This window comes from Ovis aries, chromosome 15 (genome assembly GCF_016772045.2).
Source record: "Ovis aries strain OAR_USU_Benz2616 breed Rambouillet chromosome 15, ARS-UI_Ramb_v3.0, whole genome shotgun sequence".
Lineage (NCBI taxonomy): Eukaryota > Metazoa > Chordata > Mammalia > Artiodactyla > Bovidae > Ovis > Ovis aries.
The window spans coordinates 21,906,602-21,927,397 of record NC_056068.1 but is presented as its reverse complement, the minus strand read 5'-3'; the positions used below and the strand labels follow the sequence as shown (position 1 = coordinate 21,927,397).

General features: G+C 42.2%; 3 protein-coding genes across 6 annotated transcripts in view; 2 read left to right on the top strand and 1 right to left on the bottom strand.

Annotated features, from left to right (window-relative positions):
* Positions 1-370: 370 nt before the first annotated feature.
* On the bottom strand, positions 371-10,727 carry CFAP68 (cilia and flagella associated protein 68). 2 transcript variants are annotated; one of them, XM_060399276.1, is made up of 4 exons: positions 10,576-10,727; positions 7,299-7,529; positions 6,485-6,551; positions 371-6,316 (listed from the first exon to the last, which is right to left on the bottom strand). In XM_060399276.1, the coding sequence occupies exons 1-4, from the start codon at positions 10,618-10,620 to the stop codon at positions 6,147-6,149; spliced, it is 513 nt and encodes a 170-aa protein (XP_060255259.1). In that variant the 5' UTR covers positions 10,621-10,727; the 3' UTR covers positions 371-6,146. The 2 variants fall into 2 exon arrangements, with proteins under 2 accessions (XP_060255259.1, XP_004016066.1); XM_004016017.6 differs by lacking the exon at positions 10,576-10,727 and adding an exon at positions 9,650-10,038.
* Positions 10,111-16,345, top strand: FDXACB1 (ferredoxin-fold anticodon binding domain containing 1). The gene is made up of 5 exons (XM_004016016.6): positions 10,111-10,323; positions 10,803-10,956; positions 11,803-12,006; positions 12,158-12,316; positions 13,515-16,345. Exons 1-5 carry the CDS (start codon positions 10,152-10,154, stop codon positions 14,695-14,697), a joined length of 1,872 nt encoding a protein of 623 aa, XP_004016065.2. The 5' UTR covers positions 10,111-10,151; the 3' UTR covers positions 14,698-16,345.
* Positions 16,346-19,175: 2,830 nt separating this feature from the next.
* The window catches only part of ALG9 (ALG9 alpha-1,2-mannosyltransferase), a 109,321-nt gene continuing 107,700 nt past the window's right edge, over positions 19,176-20,796 (top strand). For 2 of the 3 annotated variants that reach the window (XM_027979190.2, XM_042232918.2), the window contains exons 1-2: positions 19,176-19,384; positions 20,388-20,526. In XM_027979190.2, coding sequence (XP_027834991.1) covers positions 19,254-19,384; positions 20,388-20,526 — 270 coding nt within the window. In that variant the 5' untranslated portion in view covers positions 19,176-19,253. Of the gene's footprint in view, positions 19,389-20,387; positions 20,527-20,796 lie in introns of all 3 variants that reach the window. The other variant, XM_042232919.2, reaches the window with a different exon arrangement.

Below are 20,796 nucleotides of genomic sequence, written 5' to 3'. Positions count from 1 at the left end.
TTCAGAGGATTACCTACCTTGGACATAGAAGGAATCCTGCCACAACAGAGACGCAGATATAGGGAACAGACTTGTGGGCACAGTAGGGGAAGGAGAGGGAGGGACAAATTCAAAGAGTAACACTGAAACATATACATTACCACATGTCAAACAGATAGCTAGTGGGAATTTGCTGTATGATACAGGGAGCTCTGTGACAGCCTAGAGGGGTGGGATGGGGTGGGAGGAGGGAGGGAGGTTCAAGAGCGAGGGGGCATATACCCATGACTGATTCATGTTGCTGTATGGTAGAAACTAATATATTGTAAAGCAATTATCCTCCAATTGAAAATAAATAAAAATTTAAAAAAACGAATCTTGGAGACAGTTATCCCTGACCAAAATTATATAACAGCTTTATTGAGATACTAGTTACTTACTATACTATTCACCCATTGAAAGCACATAATTTAATGATTTATTTGTATTCATAGTTGTATATCCATCACCACAATCAATTTTAGGATATTTCATTAGCCAAAATGGTAACTTATCACCCTCCAATGCCCATCCCTCAAGCCCTAAGCATCCTTTAATCTCCTTTCTGTCTCTATATACTTGGACAATTAATATAGTGGAATAATACAATATCTAGCACTTTGTGACTAGCTTCTTTCACTTAGCAGAATATTCTGAAATTCCCTCCAGATGGTTGCACGTATCAACACTTCACTCATTTTTATTGATAAACAATATTTCTTTACATGGATCTACTGCATTTTATTTACCCATTCATCAGTTGATAGACATTTGAGTTACTTCCACTTTTTTTCTGAGTAATGCTGTTATGAACAGTCACGTACTAGTTTTTGTGTGGACATATGTCTTCATTTTTCTTGAGTATATATCTAGGAGTGGAATTGCTGGATTATATATAACTTTCCATCTAGCCTTTTGAGACTATATTCCAAAGCAGCTGCCCACTTAAAATTCCCACCAGCGGTGTATGTGGGTTTTGATTTCTCAATATCCTCACCAACAATTATCGTTATCTATCTGTTTGGTTATAGCCATCCAAGTGGGTGCCTCACTGATTTCTTTATAGGTTTATAGGGCTTAGCAAGGTTAAGAGGGAAGAAAATGCATCTAGAAGGGAGAACAGCATGAAGTGCCTAGGCAGGAGCACTGGAGAGGGAATGTGGCAGATGAAGAGTCAGAGAGTAGAGAAAACACGGCTAAGGAGTTTGAAATTTATTCTGAAGGCTATACAAGCCGGTGAAAGATTTTAACCAAGTGAGTAGCATGATCAACCCTGCATTTTTAGACTCAATCTGGGAGTGGTATAGTGATTGAAAAATAGGGACTGAAATAGAAAATAGAGAGATCACCAAAAGGGCAAGAGTAAGAAATAATGGGAAAGTGGAATATGGTAAAGGTGACAGAGATGTAAAAAAGAGGGACATGATAGCACAGGGAACTCTCCTCAATGTCATGTGGCAGCTCCCCTCCTGGATGGGGAAGGGATGAGCTTGAGGAAGAATGGTATGGCTGAGTTCCTTTGCTGTCCACCTGAAACTATCACAACATTGTTAGTTGGCTATATTCCAACATAAAATAAAAGTTAAAAAAGAGGGACATGATCAAGACATAACGTGTGGACAGAATTTATAGGGCTTGGTGTCTGTTTGAATGGGAAGGATGAGAAAGAGGGATATAAAATAATTCCTTGCTTTCTGTTTTTAACAACTGTGTGAACAACTTATGCAATATATTAATATTAAAAATAAGAAAGAGTAGTTAAGACACATAAAAGAAAACTATGAAATTCACCAAGATATGAAATATATAAGAAGGGAAAGTTTGAGACTGAAGATGATGAATTCAGCCACAGGTTTCAGGAAATTACCTCAACCTGATATGAAAAACCCATAACCAACATCATACTCAATGGTGAAGATTTAAAGTCTTTCTTCTAAGATGAGGATCAAGACAGGGATATCTACTTTCACCACTTCTCATATATTTTTGCAAGCTCTAGCCAGAGCAATTAATTAGGCAAGAAAAAGAAAAGCATCTAAATTGGAAAGAAAAAAGCAGAACTGTCTCTATTTACAAAAGACAAGATCATACATGCATAAAACCCTAAAGATTTCACCAAAAAAATCATTAGAACTAATAAGTTTAGCAATATTGCAGGATATACAACCAACACATACAAATCAGTTGCATTTCTATACACTAACAATGAATAATAAAAAAGGAAACTAAGAAAACAATTTCATTTACAGTAGCATCAAAAAGAATAAAATACATAGAATAACTTCAACTAAGGAGGCAAAAACTTGTACATTAAAAAGTAAAAGATATTGCTAAAGTAAAGAAGACAGAAATGGAAAGTCATCTATGTTCATGGATTGGAAGGCTTAATACTGCTAAGAAATTAATACTAGCTAAAGTGACCTACAGATTCAAAGTAATTCTTATCAAATTCCAATATATTTTTTGCAGAGGTAGAAAATTCCACCCTAAAATTCACATGAGATCTCAAAGGACCCTGAAATAGACAAAACCATCTTGAAAAAGAGGAACAAACTTGGAAGATTCACACTTTCTGATTTCAAAGCTTATCACAAAACTACAATAATTTTAAAAATGTGGTATTAGCATAAAGAGAGACATAGACCAAGGAAAAGAATAGAGAGCCCAGAAATAATCCCTCACACATATAGTCAAATGATCATTGACAAACATATCAAGACCATTTAACAGGAAAAGGACAGTATTTTCAACACGTGGTGCTGAGAAAACTGTATATCCACCTGCAAAAGAATGAAGTTAGACCCTTACCTTACATAATACACAAAAATTAACTCAAAGAGAATCAAACACCTAATCATAAGAGCTTCGAAGAAAACATACACAAAGTTTCATGACACTGACTTTAGCAATGATTTATTGGATATGACACCAAAAGTTTAGGCAATGAAAAAAAAAAACCAGATAAACTCAACTTCATCAAAATGGAAAACTTTTATATATCAGAGGACACTAACAAAGGAATGAAAGAACCCACAGAGTGATATTTACAAATCATATAGTAGTTGATTAGAGATTAATATCCAAAATATATGAAGATATATAAAGAACATCTACAATTCAACAACAGAAAGCAAAGAACCCAGTTCAAAAATGAGCAAAGCAGTGGTAAAGAATCTGCCTGCCAATGCAGGAGACACAGGTTCAATCTCTTGTCTGGGAAGACCCCTACATGTTGTGGAACAGCTAAGCCTGTGCACCACAGATATTGAGCCAGTACTCTAGAGCCCGGGAATCGCACTACTGAGCCATTGCACTGCAACTACTGAAGCCCATGTGTCGTAGAGCCTGTGCTCAGCAAAAAGAGAATCCGCTGCAATGAAAAGACTGTGCACTGCAACTAAACAGTAGCCCCTGCTCATTGCAACTACAGAAAAGCCTGTGCAGCAACAAAGACCCAAGACCCAGCGTGGCCCCAAAATAAATAAAATTATTTAAAAATTGAACAAAGGACTTGAATAAACATTTCTTCACAGACAACATACAAATAACTGAAAAGCACATGAAAAGATGCTCAAGACCACTAGCCATTAGGAAAACACAAATCAAAACCATGAGAGGCCATTTTACACCCACTAGGATGGCTATTATAAAGTGAAAACAAACAAAACACCAGAAAACATGTGTTGGTAATGATGTGGGGAAACTGAAACCCTTGTGTATTCATTACGGGTGGGAATGTAAAAAAGTGCAGCCACTATGGGAAACTGTGGCATTTCCAAACTGTTAAATAGAATTACCATATGATCCAGCAATTCCACTTATGGGTATATGCCCAAAATAATCAAAAGCAGGGATTTAAACAAGTATCTGTGCACCAATGTTCATAGCTTCCCTGGTGGCTCAGGGATTCTTCTGGTAAAGAATCCAATCCACCTGCAATCCGGGACACACCTGGGTTTGATCCCTGGGTTGAGAAGATCTCCTGGAGGAGGGCATGGCAACCCACTTTGTCTGGAGAATCACCATGGGCAGATGAGCCTGGCGGGCTGCAGTCCATGGAGTCGCAAAGAGTCAGACAATACTAAGCGACTAAGCACACACACAGCATAGCAGAGTTCATGGCAGCAGCATCCACACGACCCAAAAGATGAAAACAACCCAAGTGTCTACTAACAAGTGAACAGAGAAGCAAAATGTGGCATAATCCAATGGAAGTCCTAGAAAGGACACATGCTGTAACATGGATGAAACTTGAAAACAACCTAAGTGAAATAAACCAGAGACAAAAGAAAAATACTGTATGATTCCACTTATATGAGGTACCTAGAACAGGCAAATTCATAGAGACAGAAAATAGAATAGAGGTCACCAGGGACAGGAGAAGAGGGGAATGAGGAATTGTTGCTTAATTGGTATAGAGTTTCAGTTTGTAATGATGAAAAAGTTCTGGAACTGGTGGTGATGGTTGCACAACACTGTGCGTGTATTTAATACCACTGAATTGTATACGTAAAAACAGTTAAAATGGCACATTTTATGTTATATTTTATCACAATAAAAATGCACTGGGTACTTAGGGAGTAGGATAGACACATAACATATAAACTTAAAACATGTGTCTATAAAATATTCATACTGCAAAATATACACCAATGAATTATTAATATTAGTAAGAGATAATTCAAATTCTATAGTTGATCAAACAATAGAATGCAATTTCCATCAACATCCTAACTATCTTTTTGTGGAACTTGGCAAATTGATTCTAAAATTTACATGGAAATGCCAAGGGTCAAAAATAGATGATACTCTTGCAGAAAGACAAACTAAAATGATTTGATCTACCAGATGTTAAGACTTATACAATTATCATAATTAAGACAGTGAGGTAATTAAGGCATTATAGCTAAGATGGGATTAAATAAAAAACAACAGTTAGGCTAATAGAATATAATAGAGAGCCCAGAAACAGACCCAAGTATACACAGATAGCTGATTTATATTAAAAATGGCTTTGAAGAGCAGTGAAGAAAGTATGGTCTTTTTAATAACTAATATGGGGACAACTGGATAGCCATACAGAAATAAACAAAACTTAGTCACTACCTAACATCACGTACAACATAAATTCTATATTCATACCTGTTTCAAAAAATAATGAAGGTTTGGGAGATAATACATGAGAGACAGTTCCCATATATTACATTGTCATCTTTAATAGGAGATTTAAAAAAAAAAAAAAGGAAAGTACTGATGTTAAGACTATTGCCTCTGAGTGTTCACCAACCCTAAATATTCACAATCTTTTCTCAATTGTAGCCAGTTCCTCACAATGAAAGACCCATCTTAAACTGGCTGAGTCATCCCAAATTCCTAAAAGTATCCTACCCTAACATCACCCTTCTGAATTATTACCAAGATTGTGTCAAGCTGAGGTTATTCCTTGTCACAGGTTTAATAAACAACTCAGCTTTGTCTGATCAGCAGTTTTCTTTGGCGATCTTTATCAGGGAGTCAAAAATTGACAGTCTTTGAGATGTAAACTGAAATATTTATAGATGAAATTATATAACTTCAGAGAAAAATTTAAAAATAGAGAAAGTAAATAGGGATAGATAAGCTTGGTCATCGATTGTTGAAGCTGGGTAATGGTACATGTGAGTTCATTATACTATTCTGTCTAGTTTTTTATGTTTCAAATTTTCCATATTAATAAAAATAGTTATATTTCTTCTTCTAGTCCTTAAGAGGGTGACAGTCAATATAACTTATCTGACCATGACTACCAGGCTCACATCCAGAAAGCATCTAGCCAAATGTAGCCTAAGTCAGGATGGATTTTGCAGCTCTGCCCTTCAAGCAAGGCAGGAAGAGTGGAGTGGCTGTAGGTTTGAAAGAAATAACTCTTTGCAATGCTGTCCTACAACACCTGTAATGTAGACTAAGAGTAAATATGCTTAAATTTGACATTTAAATCTTGGTTTAAAAAAGTGGGGGTAGAGAATATTTGTTGGGCTTTATTTATTCAGAGAGTAAAACTGTGCTACAGTCAGCTAAATTCTTAGTTGTGCTTAGAAATGGGCTCCCTCCTACATTCTACACTGGAAAAATGAAACTTATTTTTAGAATCATGGACTCTGAAACCGGCAGTTACTAGGATTCCACACACACACAGAGTGATGATCAGTTTGAGGCTTTGAATAACTACTCATGTAAGTTGACTTTTCTGTGCATTTGTATGGAGGAGGAACCAGCTCAGGTTGATGTCCTGGGAACCAGTGAGGCTCTCGCTTAAACCCTGAGGGAATAGAAAAGAGGAGTCTTAGTAAGTAATCTCTTCGTTATTTCTGAGCGAATATACAGTGAAACCTGCCAGAGCTGAGAAAAGAGAGAAATCATTCACTCTTTTAAGTTTTCTTTGTGTTCCTCCTGAGGCTATAAGAATTAAAAAGAATAGGTCACCTACTATGGGTTGAAAGTGGCCTTCTGTTGTTGTAGCTTGTATCATATGTTGTTTCAAAGTAGTGTCCAAACTGGAAAGAAAAGGTAGTAGTTTCAAAATATAGGAGTCTATAGCCAAAGCTGAGAAATAAAGGACACAATGGCATAAATAAATTCTAGCAGGCTCTGTAATATTTTAGCTTGGCTAGAGATCTATACATGTCATTAACCTATATCCTACCAATCTTTATATCCTGTGTCTGTTTGTTTAGGAGATTTCAGGGCAAGATGAAGATAAATGACAAATCTAGCTGGCAGGGACCAGAGGAGAAACTAACCTGAATTAGAAGACATTATATAAATATTTCTGTAGATTAATTAAGTCCAAAGTAAAGCAAGAGAAAAAGCATGATACTCATCCTTTTATTACCTTGTGGTTGTTTAGTAGCTAAGTTGTGTCCAACTCTTTGTAACCTGATGGACTATAGCCCGCCAGGCTCCCATGTCCATGGGATTTCCCAGGCAAGAATACTAGAGTGGGTTGCCATTTCCTTCTTCAGGGGATCTTCCCGACCCAGGGACTGAACCCGCGTCTCCTGCCTGGCAGGCAGATTCTTTACCACCAAGCCACCTGGGAAGCCTTACAATAGCATAATATTCAGCTTGATAGTAAAGTGGGATAAGTGTTCCACCTGAGGACTGTTGCCCTCTTCCAACCATTCACTGAACAGAAGCCTGAAAGATCTCAGCATTGGAAGTTATCAGATTCCTGTTTCTCAAATGGCCATTGGTATTTCTTTTGCTAACAGAAGAAAACAAAGAAGAGAAAGTTCAATTACCTGGGAAGGCAAGGGTTTTGGCTGCACGATATTCTTTAGGTCATATCTTTCCTGGTTCCAGTTGCCCATCAGGGTACGGTTTGAATAGGCATCTTCATTAGTGTTGCATCTCCATCCATACTGGAAAAACTTGGACATATTATTCCAGTCCGTCCACACTTCAGCATGGCCATCTGCGTTAATGAGGCTGCCATAGTGCGGGTTTGTAAGGAAACAGGCGAGGACCTGTCTCTGGGAAAATGTGGCAATAGAAAAGTTCGTTGCACAAACCAGAGAGAAGAAAACACATCCCCATCCCTCTCTTGTCCTTGGCCAAGCATAAGTACACCTTCTAAAGATCTAGTCTTTCCTCTCAGTTTAATAATTGTCATCCTGTTTCCTTCCAAGTTCATAAATCCTTTGACCTACCCTCTCAATCAGCAGTAGTAGATGACTAAATAGATTAAATGCACCTCCTCCCTCAGAAGGCAAGAGAACTTCAGTACCCTAATACTATTGGAGAACTAGAAAATATTCTGGTGATTTTGAGGTGTAAGAATTTAAGGACTAAGTACTGCTATCTTCAAAGAGAAGAGAGAGAAGTGAGAGCTGGATAACTAGATAATACGACAGATCAATGATCAACAAATGACGGTTTCCTTCCTTTGGGCCCAGCTCAAATGCCATATCTTAGGATACAGCGTTCCCTTTTCATGATGCCTTACCTCAAGTTAACTTCTCTCAATTGTCTCACACAGTACTTTATCTTCACGCTTTTATATATCCATAACTTTATACCACGTTAGAGTTCTTCAAGGAAGTGTGGAATCTTTTACACTGAAACACGCATCCCCTGAGGACAAGACCTGTTGCTTTTTCATTACTGCACCCTCTCCCTCTGTATACCCTCCCAATCAATAGTAATTTGCACATACAAGATGACCAATGTCAGAATTTCAATTTTTTTGTTAAGGAATCAGAAGCCTAACCATTTCTAACTTTGGTTAAAAGTTCAGTCTGGTCCCTTGGCTTAGGAGCAAGACAATACCTTCTCTGAAGATGAATACTTTGAAGTTGAGGAGCTTGTGTTTGAAGATTTTATAGCAGAGTAACAGCAAACCTTACTCTGACGTTCCATATTCTTTAAAACAAGAGATGACACTAAACCTGGCCTTCCCAGTTCTCCAGGCAAAGGAAGAATTTAGATCGCCCAGATCACCAGGTAGCCATGATTTGGTAGTCATCACCCACCCACCTTTCCACAGCTAAAGACAAAGCCAACTAAGTTTAAAGGTAACTGCCCGCACATCATGGGCCTTTGTGAAGACAGATGCACGCACTTAAGTCAACAAACAGCATGACGACTAAGAGCAGTTGGTCCCACAAAGTCCTCAGGCCAAGTACTCAGATGACATTGTCCCTGGGGCTGTTAAGGATAGACATCCCCACCCACTTAGTTGTCCAAACCTGAAAACTGGGGCTTATGTTTGACTCTCGGTCTCTCTTTGAACTCCGTTACATCTATTCAATCACTGCTGCTGCTGCTGCTGTTGCTGCTGCTAAGTCGCTTCAATCGTGTCTGACTCTGTGCAACCTCATAGACAGCAGCCCACCAGGCTCCCGCATCCCTGGGATTCTCCAGGCAAGAACGCTAGGTCTTGTTGATTTTTGAATCAGTGCACTACCTACCCTCCATCTCCACTACCAAGTTTCAGTTCAGATCACTATCAGCCCTAGTCTCCATTACTGCAGTAACCTTCTATCTGGACTCCTTGCCACCAACCTGTTCTTCTTGTATTCTTTCTCCATAGGAAAGCAGAATTTTTGAAAATGAAAATCTAATTGTGTCATCGTCTACTTAAAAATCTTTCAGTGGCTGGCCACTGTTTTCAGAATAAGGTTCAGGCTGTAAAAAAAAATGCCTATATGACTGGTCTCTGCTTTTCAGTCTCATCTGTTATCCACTCTCCCTCAAATCACATTTCAGTCAAACTCAGCTACTGTGTTTTCCCATCATGCTTTTGCATTTATTGTTACTTCTGCCTTTTCAGTCCTCCTGACTCAGGTAAGGTGTAGTCCCCCCACTCCCCTTAGCTTTCAACTCAGGTGCACTTCATCCACAAAATCTTTCCACTTCATCCCCAAACTTGGTCCCCTTCAGTGTGTTCCTCAGCGACCTGAATTACTCCATTTATAGTACTGCATCTCACTAAATCAGAATTGTCTCTTTTGCCGTGCATTCTCCACCACATTACAAGCTCAGAGAAGTCATAGGCCACATCCTGTTCCTCCATATATCGAACAGCCTTCATAGGCCTGGGGTATAACACTCAACACTTCTTCAATGCATAAAAGGTAGGGGAAAGAAGCACCTGGAAAAACTCCGAATAACAATGATAATCGGTTGCAGTCATTTCAGATGAGATGAAGGCTGTTACAAAATCCTCTGAGTCAGGATGCAGAACACAGCACCATCTCTCCTCGGCCTCAGCCCAGCCCTGCTTCGTTCACTCAGAACTCACTTCGACCTGTCTGAACACCCCCCCCACACCCCCGCCCCCAACCCCCCGAAGCTAGTGACTCCTCAAAGCCTCAGGCTTTGAAGTCGCTCAGGGCCGCCCTTGGGCTCAAAAGCATTTAACACTTCCGATGGGGTGAGGGAGTGATGGGATTGCGTGGCCGGTGTCTCGCTCTTGCTCTCATGGCTATTTTCCTACTCGGGAAGTCGCCGCCCCAGTTTGTCAAGACAACCAGACGCTGTGACGCGTCATCAACCAGCTACGCGTGAAAAGGTGGGGCCACAAGAGAATCGCGAAGGAAGTGACGTAAAAAAAGAGCGCCTCGAAGAACTTGAGATGGGAGCACGTGGGGGCCATGGCCCCGCGGCGCCTCCTGTTGGTTGGGGAAGGGAATTTCTCTTTTGCCGTCGCTCTGGGTGAGACCCTGGATCCAAACACTAGTCTAACCGCCACCTGTCCCCAGCGCTCAGCGGACCTGGCCCGGGATCTGGTGGCCCGAGAGAACATACAGCGCCTGCGCGAGCGAGGTAGCGAAGCCCCGCCCTCCACGAAGCCACGCCCAGCTGTGGCGCCCCTCGAAGTGGAAAGGGTGGGAATAGTGGGGATTCAGGGAACTTGGCCGTTGCTCTTGGTCTTCCCCGGGGCTTCCCAGGTGGCTGTTAGTGGTAAAACACCCGCCTGCCAATGCAAGAGTCGTAACAGATGCGGGTTCTTAAGAGATCCCTGGGTGGGGAAGATCCCCTGGAGAAGGGCATGGCACCCCCCTCCAGGATCCTTACCTGGAGAATCACATGGACAGAGGACCCTAGCCGGCTACAGTCCATAGGGTCTCAAAGAGTCTGACTGGACCAAAGCGACTTAGCACACACGCACTTCATCTTCCCATGGACATTGACAGACAGCCTGCTGTGTGCCTGGACTTGGGCTGTTTTGCACTTCGTGTTGGGGAGGGTTTTTCTCTCGTTCCAAGGCTTTATTACATCCTCCTGTCTATATTTCATGCCAGGTAATGAGGTACGCTTCGGTGTGAACTGCACCCACCTGGCAGATGCCTTTGAACCACACAGAGAATTTGATCGAATTTATTTTAACTTTCCGCACTGTGGGCGCAAAGCTGGAGTAGCTAAGAACAGGGAACTGCTTGCCAAGTTTTTCCGGAGGTGAGGAGAGCTGAGCATTCACGAGTGAAATGTTTAAGATGTACATTGCCTCTCAGACATGTTAGTTTGGGAAATAGGACTTAAAAGAGAACGTGTTGCTCCAAAGGAACCCAGTCTAGTTGGAGAGGCAGACATTTAACCCTAAATGCTAAGTACAAGTGCAAACATGTACTGTTGGGCCAGAAAAGGGAGGGTCACCTATTTTTGATAATGCAAAATGATAGTAGCCAGTATAAACTAATTTAGGAGACAAACTATCTGCATTCAAATCCCCACCCACCACTTAGTAGCTTTGTGGTTTTTGTGATTGTTTACCTGATCCTTATTTGCTTTTGCTTCCTCATCCATAAACTGAAGATATTAACATAACTACCTCATAAAATTATTGTGAACTTAAAAGTGCTGTATACTATTATACCAAAACATGAAACATAGTTATCATGAAACTTTGCACAGAGGCAGTATTTTAAGTTAGTATTTGAAGTACAAGTAAAATTTTAACAAGCAGGAGGGGAGTGAAAAGAACAGCTTTCTAAATGAGAAAGAACAGCCTGATCACTGAACCACATATAGTAATTTTATAGACATTGACTTTTCAATGAAATATAGGTGAACAATAGAAATGTGAAGCTGGATAACTTTCTGGTCAGCCACTAATATTAGTTATGAGTTGAGCATTGAATTTAAATTCTTACTTCCAGCTCCTTTTTTTGCATGTTTGAAGTCTTAATAGATCTTTACAAATAGATATGATTGGATTTTAATTATCTCACAGACCAACCATGTATATACAGCTAACTCCTACTTGTTTCTGGTAAATGATTGGTGTTTCCTTATCCCCATTAGCTGTGCAGATGTGCTTGCCGAGGACGGAGAAGTCCATGTGGCATTGTGTAGAGGACAAGGTGGGACTCCTGCTGATAAGCCAATGAGAGAATGGCACAACAGTTGGCAAGTGGTTGCTATGGCCGCTCTGGGGGGATTCATTTTAAGTGATGTGCATCCCTTCAACTGTGAGGCTGTGCCAGGGTACAGGTGCACTGGATATAGGTAGGTAATAACAGATCTCAGCTTTTTCCATCTCTTTCACTAATGATAAAAAAATCCCATTGACACTTTTTCTTGCTAGTTTCTTGATTCAGCCTTTAGGAATAATTGCTTTCTTTAATAGTGACAGACTTAATAACTGCTATTTTGCCAGGAGTCAAGATAAGTCCTTTCATATAGAAGGTGCCTTGAACCATATCTTCACCCGGAGCTTACCCTTTGAAAGTTTGCAACCAAGAATCTCTAGGATCAAACTGGGTGACCAGTGGTTTTCTTTTCTGGAACCAGAAGTACTTGTAGGAAAACTGAACAGGTAACCTGATTTTACCAGAAACTTCTGTCTCTAGTTGTATCCTGATTGACTTAATAATCAGGCAGTCATACATTGGATGGATGCTACATTAATTGTTAATGATGTTGTGCTGTGAATACTTATAAATCTGGCCCACACAGTCTCTTCATAATTAAAAATTTTCATATTATCTGCAAATATCTTACGATATCACTTATATGTGAAATCTAAAAAAGGGGGCACAAAACAAATAGTTACAGATGTAGAAGACAAACTTATGGTTACAAAGGGTCGAGGGGTATAAACTTGGAGATTGGGACTGACTTACACATATCTCTATATAAAATAGATAACTAATAAGGGCCTATTATATAGCGCAGGGAACTCTACTCAGTACTCTGTAATGGCCTATATAGAAAAAGAATCTAAAAAAAGAGTGGATATATGGGACTTCCCAGGTGGTGGTAGTGGTAAAGAATCCATCTGCTAATGCAGAAGATGCAAGAATCATGATTTCTATCCCTGGGTTGGAAAGATCCTCTGGTGTAGGAAATGGCAACTCATTCCAGTACTCTTGCCTGGAAAATCCCATGGATAGAGGAGCCTGGTGGGCTACAGTCCATGGGGCTGCAAAGAGTCAAGACACAACTGAGCACAGCACAGCCTATGTATATGTATAATTGATTTGTACATGTGAAGCTAAAAGCAATATTTTAAATCAACTATAAATGGCACCCCACTCCAGTGTTCTTGCCTGGAAAATCCCATGGATGGAGGAGCCTGGTAGGCCGCAGTCCATGGGGTCGCTAAGAGTCGGATACGACTGAGCAACTTCACTTTCACTTTTTACTTTCATGCATTGGAGAAGGAAATGGCAACCCACTCCAGTGTTCTTGCCTGGAGAGTACCAGGGGTGGAGGAGCCTGGTGGGCTGCCGTCTATGGGGTCACACAGAGTCGGACACGACTGAAGTGACTTAGCAGTAGCAGTATACTCCAGTAAATTTTTAAAAAAAATTATCATATTTTCAGGTATATTATAGGCTGTCAGAATTCTGAAACACATGCTATTTCTCTTTATAGTAGATGATTTCTTTGTTTCCTATCTGGATCAACTTAAGGATAATCCTTTTAATTCAGCTATTCTTTTAAATTCTAGCTACATTATCACTATTTATAATTTTAAGTTTTAAAAGCTATTTTTGTGTGTGTTTAAACAGGGGCTTCCTCGAAGCACCTTCATGTCATCCTATCAAGACCATAAATGAGAAACTCATTGCTGAATTGGGGAAAGCTTTCCCTCTAAAAAGGCTGAAGTGTTCTTCCCCTTTGCTGCCACAAGGAGACGCCAGTGTTCTCACATCCCACAACCCTGACATCCTATCAACTGCCTTTTGGGTTAGTCTCCATGAAGATAACTCAGATTTTGAGTCCCCGACTAGTGGGACGACACAAGACATGGAGGACTTTCTGGTGTCATTTTCAGAACTCAGCCTTCCCAACAGCCCTAGAAGAGACAGTAAGGAAGAAGCTCATGAAGGAACGCATGGCCAGGCCAAGGCCTGCCTTAGACCTTCTCTTCTGGTTCACAGCCAGGCTGTAATCCAAGCACCGGACTTTCTCCCTGGTTCTCTGCACATCCTCAGTGGACCTGTCTTTCAAAGGTGCTGCATCTCCCCTTTCACAATGCCAGCATTTCACGAGACTTTGTATATCCTTGGATTTAATAAAAATCTGAAGGATAGCTGTCTTCAGTCACTACTGGATCATCTGAAGGGCATTCTAAACAACCTTCTGACCCAGACATGGCTGGAGGGCTCTGAATGGAGCAGTTCAGTGGAATTTGTTTTTCAACCAACTGGGAAAAGATATATGATTACTGTGAAGTCTCAAAATTTTGGCCCAGATTGTGTTAAGGACCTGATTATTGGGTCTGTTACCACATCTGCTACAAGCGTGATACACAAAGACCAGTGTTTTGTGTATGTGTCTATGAACTTGGACCTCTTAGCCATGCTTGTCTGGGGTATCTCTGATTGGAGGATGCTGTGGACCTCTGATAGTCGTTTCCTGAAGAATTTTGCCCCTGGAAAAATAGAACCCTTTAAAAGCCATTCCCTATATCCTCCATACTATGTGCATGATATTAGTTTTTGGTTAGATGAAAAGAAAAGATTTGATGAAGTCGAGTTTCACACTCTGGCCCGAGCAGTGTCCCAGGACACCGTTATATCCATACAATTCCTTAGTCGTTTTCAGCATCCAAAGACCGAACAGGTCAGCCTCTGCTATAGACTGACCTACCAGACCTGTGACAAGGCTCTGACCCAGCAACAGGTAGCATCAATGCAGTCCCAGCTTAGGAAAGAGATTCAGCAACGACTCCATGTGACACCTCGGTAGTTTAGTAAACTCATCTCTCCATAGTGATCCTTGTGGGTGTGGGTGGAAAAAGACCAATTTGTAAACTGTAGTTCTTTCTGGGCTTTTTGTTTGTCTTGTAAAAATCTTCTACTTTGTAAAAGATTGGTTAATTGAGGGGCTTCCCTGGTAGTCCAGTGGTTAAGAATCCACCTCACAGTGCAGGGGACAAGGGTTTGATCCCTGGTCGGAGAACTAAGATCCCACATGACTCAGAGCAACGAAGCCCTCACGCTGCAGCTACTGAGCTCTCACTCCAGAGCCTGTGTGCCACAACTAGAGAGTCTGAGCACTACAAGGAAAGATCCCGCGTGCCACAGTGAAGATCCTGAGTGCTGCAACTAAGACCTGATGTGGCCAAATAAAATTTTAAAAATGTAAAGATCGGTTGTTTGGCTCAAAAAATACCTGTGGCTCAGTCACTGAGACTGTAATGTGATTGGTGACCTTCAGAGTTATGCAATATTTTGATCATGAGTAATGACAGGGAAGGCAATGGCACCCCACTCCAGTACTCTTGCCTGGCAAATCCCGTGGACTGAGGAGCCTGGAAGGCTGCAGCCCATGGGGTCGCTAGGATTCGGACACACGACTGAGCGACTTCACTTTGACTTTTCCCTTTCATGCATTGGAGAAGGAAATGGCAACCCACTCCAGTGTTCTTGCCTGGAGAATCCCAGGGATGGGGGAGCCTGGTGGGCTGCTATCTATGGGGTCGCACAGAGTCAGACACGACTGAAGCGACTTAGCAGCAGCAGCAGCAGTAATGACAGGGAAACAAACAAAACAGCATCTTAAACGCTAGATACTATCATTCTGAAGAGGCAGTAAAACTTGAGTGTCTCCCCAAATATATTTATAAATAAATTTTATGCAATGTCAATTCCTCTTCCTTTACTATATCGTATCTAAATCAATTGAGAGTGGTTTTTAAAGTTAGACCATTTATTAGCTTGGTTAAGTTGCAAGTGCTTCATATTATTTTTGGTATCATCATATGTTTATTGTCTGGTTGACTGCTGTTCAAGCCATGGAACTGAATAGGCGTCAGATTTAGAGTTCACATTTGGGTCTGTCTGACTCTAAAGCCCATGTTCTTTCTGCCACTTTCTGTTACTCTACTTTTCTTTCCTTGGATTTCAACAATAATCTCTCAACTGTGATTAACACTAAACTTTGCTCCCCTTGATCTTGGGGCTTTCTGTTGTATCTCTAAAGAACATTGGGAAATTGGCCCAGCCCAGGACTCTGCAGAATGGGGTGCCCTAATGTGAATTAATGTATGTTCCTATTAATACCTAGGCTCTGCTGATTAGAATTATAGTGTAAACTCTGTGAAGGAAATAACTGTCTTACTTATTCTTTTTTTAAGTTTCTGTTTTTATTTTTTGTAACTGAAGTATAATTGACTTCAAATGTCATCTGTTCTTGTATTTGGACAAGAGCTTGTGGAAAGGCAAGAACTGAAAGAAAGAAATTAGTTTATTATAATGCGAACAAAATATGATGGTGACCTGGACCTGGGTGGTAAAAAGCGGTTGGACTGGGAAATAATTCAAAGGACTTACTGATAAATATATGTGCACACACAAATATTTTGGAGTTAGAGAAATAAAGAAATCAAACAGAATCCCTTAGTTTTCTGATCCAAGCAACTAGGAGAATAGAAGTATCTTTAATTGGAGTGGGAAAACTGGCATGGGAGTAAGTTTAGGTAGAAGTCAAGGGATCTCTTAAGGACACATGTATTGCTTGGCTCTCCACATAGACTAAGCTAACTGAGGGCAGAGGTGGCTCAGTGGTAAAGAATCCATCTGCCAGTGCAGGAGAAGACAGAGACTTGGGCTTGATCCCTGAGTTGGGAAGATAACCCTGGAGAAGTAAGTGGCAACCCACTCCAGCATTCTTGCCTGGGAAATCCCAAGGACAGAGGAGCCTGGTGGACTACAGTTCATGGGGTCACAAAGAGTCGTATATAACTTATTGACTGAGCATGCAAAGAAAGGCGATGTGACTTAACAGTTTTCTTCCAACCCCAATAGTGCTTAGCATGCATGAAACCAAGCACGACCCTGCAGGGTCTTTGGGGGTGAGATCCCTCCACCTCTTCCATGCCTGCCGCCTCTTGTTTGGAGAAAAGCGTTAGCCTCCTAGGCCTTTCCTGAGTTCCAAAGGTTTATTTTTTTGTTTGTTTTGGCCTCACAGCAGGTAGGGTCTTAATTCCTGAGACCAACGGTAGAAGCCACGCCCCTTGCAGTTGAAGCGCAGAGTCTTCACCACGGGCGGCCAGGGACGTCCACCAAAGAGCAGATTTGATGGAATGAGAAAGAATTGAGAATATCCAGAATAAATCAGTCATGCGAGATAATAATAGTTTAGCTTTCAAAAAAAAGTACCTCTAGTTCTGCCTCAAGGGCTATAGATAATATTTTGAGTCATATCCTTTTATTGATTCTAAACCCCCACCAGATGGAAGAAGTTAATTGCGTGTTGATCGCCAGGACATAGACCCCAGGAGGTTTTTGAGGCTGACTCCTGAAATACCACCCTGTTAACGTCATCATCAACCAGTCAAGGATGTCCATGAGCTGATCATGAACATCTCAACTGTTTCTCTCACCTTGCGTTTAAAACACCTCCCCTAAAGGCTTGGGATAGTTTAGGTCTTTTGAGCATGAGCTGCCCATTTTCCTTGCAATAAACACTGTACTTTGTTTCAACAAAGCCCAATTTTGGTACATTGATTTTTCTGTGGAGGTGGGCAGACCCACGTTTGGTTTGGCATCACTTGGATGACGAATCAGTTGAGCTGGATCTTAAAACAAGGACAGGGATGTGATGGGATGTTTGTTAGGCAAGGAGGGCATGCATTCCAGGCAGAGAGCATACATAAGCAGAGGTATAGATAAGGAAATATCTGGGGTCCTTCACAGGCTAGTTAGTTGAAACATGAAGTGTGTATAGAAAGGAGTGGGAGATGAGATTAGAAAAGTAGATTGTACCTGGAGTTAGTTCATGAAAGCCCACGAATGCTGGAATAAGAAGTGTGTGTTTTATTTTGTAGGGGACAGGGAAAATCTGGTAATCTTTGATTAAGGAAGTGACACAGAGAAGTTTTTTAGAAAGTTAATTGGACAGTGTTGCACAGGATCAGTTTGAGATGGGAGATCCCTGTAAGGACGCTATTGTAGTAATCTTGGGTAGTCAGGGAGGGGCCTGACTAGAGTGAAATGAAAAAGAGGTGGATGTATGAGATATAGTTAGATTAGGATGTCTGAATTTGGTAACTAATAATTTCGTGTGGAAATTAAGCAATAGGATCAGTCTCCATTGTTAATACTTGGAAATTTTTAGTATGAAGTCTTAACTAGGGATCCTGTCAAGTTTCTCAGTCCCTCTATAACCTTGTTTTAGTTACTGGTATAGAGCTCCACAGGGCAGGACAGAGTTCTTCGACTTGGGGAGCAGGCAGTGTCAGGAACAGATGCATGACCCCTGAGTCACTGGTGCGGTATCATCAAGGTGCCTATGGAGGAATGCATGAAATTAAGAGCTTTTTCCTGGTCTCCTGGTTGGAAGAACACAGGCTTTGTAGCGAGACCTGGAGTGGAATATGGCTCTACCACTTCTTTAGCTATGCAACCTTGGGCCTCAGTTTCCTTTTTGGTAAAATAAGGTGGTTGTATTAAATTTTAAAAGGATGATTTCATCCTTTATGGTAAGCACAGTAAATGCTTACCGTAATATTGCAGTGAAAGTGAAGTCGCTCAGTCGTGTCCCACTCTTTGTGACCCCGTCGACTGTAGTCTACCAGGCTTCTCCGTCCATGGGATTCTCCACGCAAGAATGCTGGAGTGGGTTGCCATTTCCTTCTCCAGGGGATCTTCCCGATCAAACCTGGGTCTCCCGCACTGCAATCAGACGCTTTAACCTCTGAGCCACCAGGGAAGCCAGTGTTGTAGTAGCAATGGCAATAACTGACATCTTGTTGAATTTGCTGCACAGAATTTCTTTAGCCTTTCATTTTTCTTCTAATTCTGTATTCTGCTATTAGCCCTTTGTCTCTCTGAAGCAGTTAATTCGCTACAGGCTGTCCCTATTACTTGCCAAAATACCGAGGACAAGGTGTCAGTGATCTTAAAAGAATTTTCTCTTTGATAGATGGCTGTGCTATGATTTTTAACTGAGTGCCTATGTATTCCACGTGGAGTTGTTTTAATCACTATTTGTGCTTTCTTTTAAACGGATGCTGAAGGACAGTATTTGCAGGAGAGTGAAGAATGCTAAGAAGTGAAGGAAGAGAGAATTAGGGAGAGGAGGGAGGCATGTCCAGAGTTACAAGTTATGTGGAAGGGATAACCGTTGCATTTCTTAACTCGGATTTGCCCCAGTTGGCCCAGGAGAGCTGTAGTTTGGTCGTTTCTGCGCATGTCGAGGTCTTTTGTCCCTCGGCGGACACCGTTGCCAGCCCCGGCAATGTCTCCGCGCTCGTCGCTTTCGTAGGGTGCGGAGTTCTACCTTTTCTTCCCACGCTTGCCATGGCGAGCCGAGGGGCCCGGCAGCGCCTGAAGGGAAGCGGGGGCAGCGGCGGGGACACGGCCTCGGCCGCCGACAAGCTGCGGGAGCTGCTGTGCAGCCGAGAGACGGGCAGCGCGGAGCCGCGGCCCGAGTAGGTGTGCGGGCGCGGCGGGGGCGTGGCCGGGCGGCGCGGGGCTGCCGCGGGCAGGGTCTCGGCAGCGCGGTGCGGAAGGGTCCGCAGTCGCTTCACCCCGCGCCTGCTGCGGGCCGGGTGCACGCTGGGGCTCAGATGAGACCCCCACAGGCCTTAGATGAGACCGCCCCCCAGGGCTTAGATGAGACCCCCCCCCCCCCCCCCACACACACACACACACCAGCTCTGGCCCGTGCTGCTAGTGGAGGAACCTGGAGTGCAGGTCTGTGAGGCTTCCGCCCCAGGACTAGGATTAGTTGGAGAGAGCAAAGAGCACCTTGTATGGCTGTCTCACAGCTTCAGTGCCCCCAGGGTCTTGGCCCTTGACTCTTCTGTGTGGGGCCCAGCACTCTCAGCACCAGTAGCCTCCTCTCTCTCCAAACTGGGGGGCTACAGGTTAAGACTGCGCCAGGGAGCTGTCAGCGAATGGAATTGGAGGACACGGTGATGTCCTTTGCACACAGTAGCCTCTGGGCATTTGAACAGACCGGGAAATGAATAAAAGCCATGGAAAGTAATGACCTTGTTAGGAAAAGAAAGGGGAGAAGGAAATGGCAACCCACTCCTGTATTCTTGCCTGGAGAATCCCGTGGACAGGGGAGCCTGGTGGGCTGCTGTCCATAGGTTCGCTCAGAGTTGGACACGACTGAAGCGACTTAGCAGGAGCAGCAGCAGGAAAAGAAAAAAAAACGAACGAAAGCTTGTGGCCTTCAAGTGAACGATTTGTTGGTTTGGGATAAGCAGAGTGTCACAGATGCCAAACAAGAAGTGGACGTAATGACTAACGTTGACTAAGGTCTTAATTCGTTTTTCACTTACTCTACGCAGAACAATTAACGGTTCACCCTTTCAGGTGACTAACTCAAGTGCTTTGGTGTCTCTTGCCGTGTTGTCCTTCTGTCTAGTTTTAGTTCTTCTAGTTAGCGTGTCCTTCCTATCACATACTTGTGTTTCTGAGCAGGTTATCTGGGAACAAAGCCGGACAAGTCTGGGCACCTGAAGGATCTACTGCCTTCAAGTGTTTGCTCTCAGCAAGATTATGTGCTGCCCTCCTGAGCAACATCTCCGACTGTGATGAAACATTCAACTACTGGGAACCAGTAGGTGATTTCTTTAGTTTTCTCTTTTTGTTCTCAATTTCACTGCTTGGGTCCTTGTTATTAATCAAGATACAAATGATATACAAGTGTTCAGTTCTGTTCAGTCGGTCAGTCGTGTCCAACTCTTAGCAACCCCATGAACCGCAGCACGCCAGGCCTCCCTGTCCATCACCAACTCCCGGAGTTCACCCAAACCCATGTCCCTGGAGTCGGTGATGCCATCCAACCATCTCATCCTCCTGACTACTAGTAAAATGACTTTATTTTCAC

Coding starts and splice junctions, on each gene's coding strand:
- FDXACB1 (XM_004016016.6), top strand. CDS start 10,152: ATGGCCCCGCGGCGCCTCCTGTTGGTTGGGGAAGGGAATTTCTCTTTT. Junction 10,324..10,802: donor ACAGCGCCTGCGCGAGCGAG/GTAGCGAAGCCC, acceptor ATTTCATGCCAG/GTAATGAGGTACGCTTCGGT. Junction 12,317..13,514: donor CTTGTAGGAAAACTGAACAG/GTAACCTGATTT, acceptor GTGTTTAAACAG/GGGCTTCCTCGAAGCACCTT.
- CFAP68 (XM_060399276.1), bottom strand. CDS start 10,620: ATGGACTGTAGCCGGCTAGGGTCCTCTGTCCATGTGATTCTCCAG. Junction 6,552..7,298: donor CAAAACCCTTGCCTTCCCAG/GTAATTGAACTT, acceptor TTTTCTTTCCAG/TTTGGACACTACTTTGAAAC. Junction 6,317..6,484: donor AAGGCCACTTTCAACCCATA/GTAGGTGACCTA, acceptor CTATTCCCTCAG/GGTTTAAGCGAGAGCCTCAC.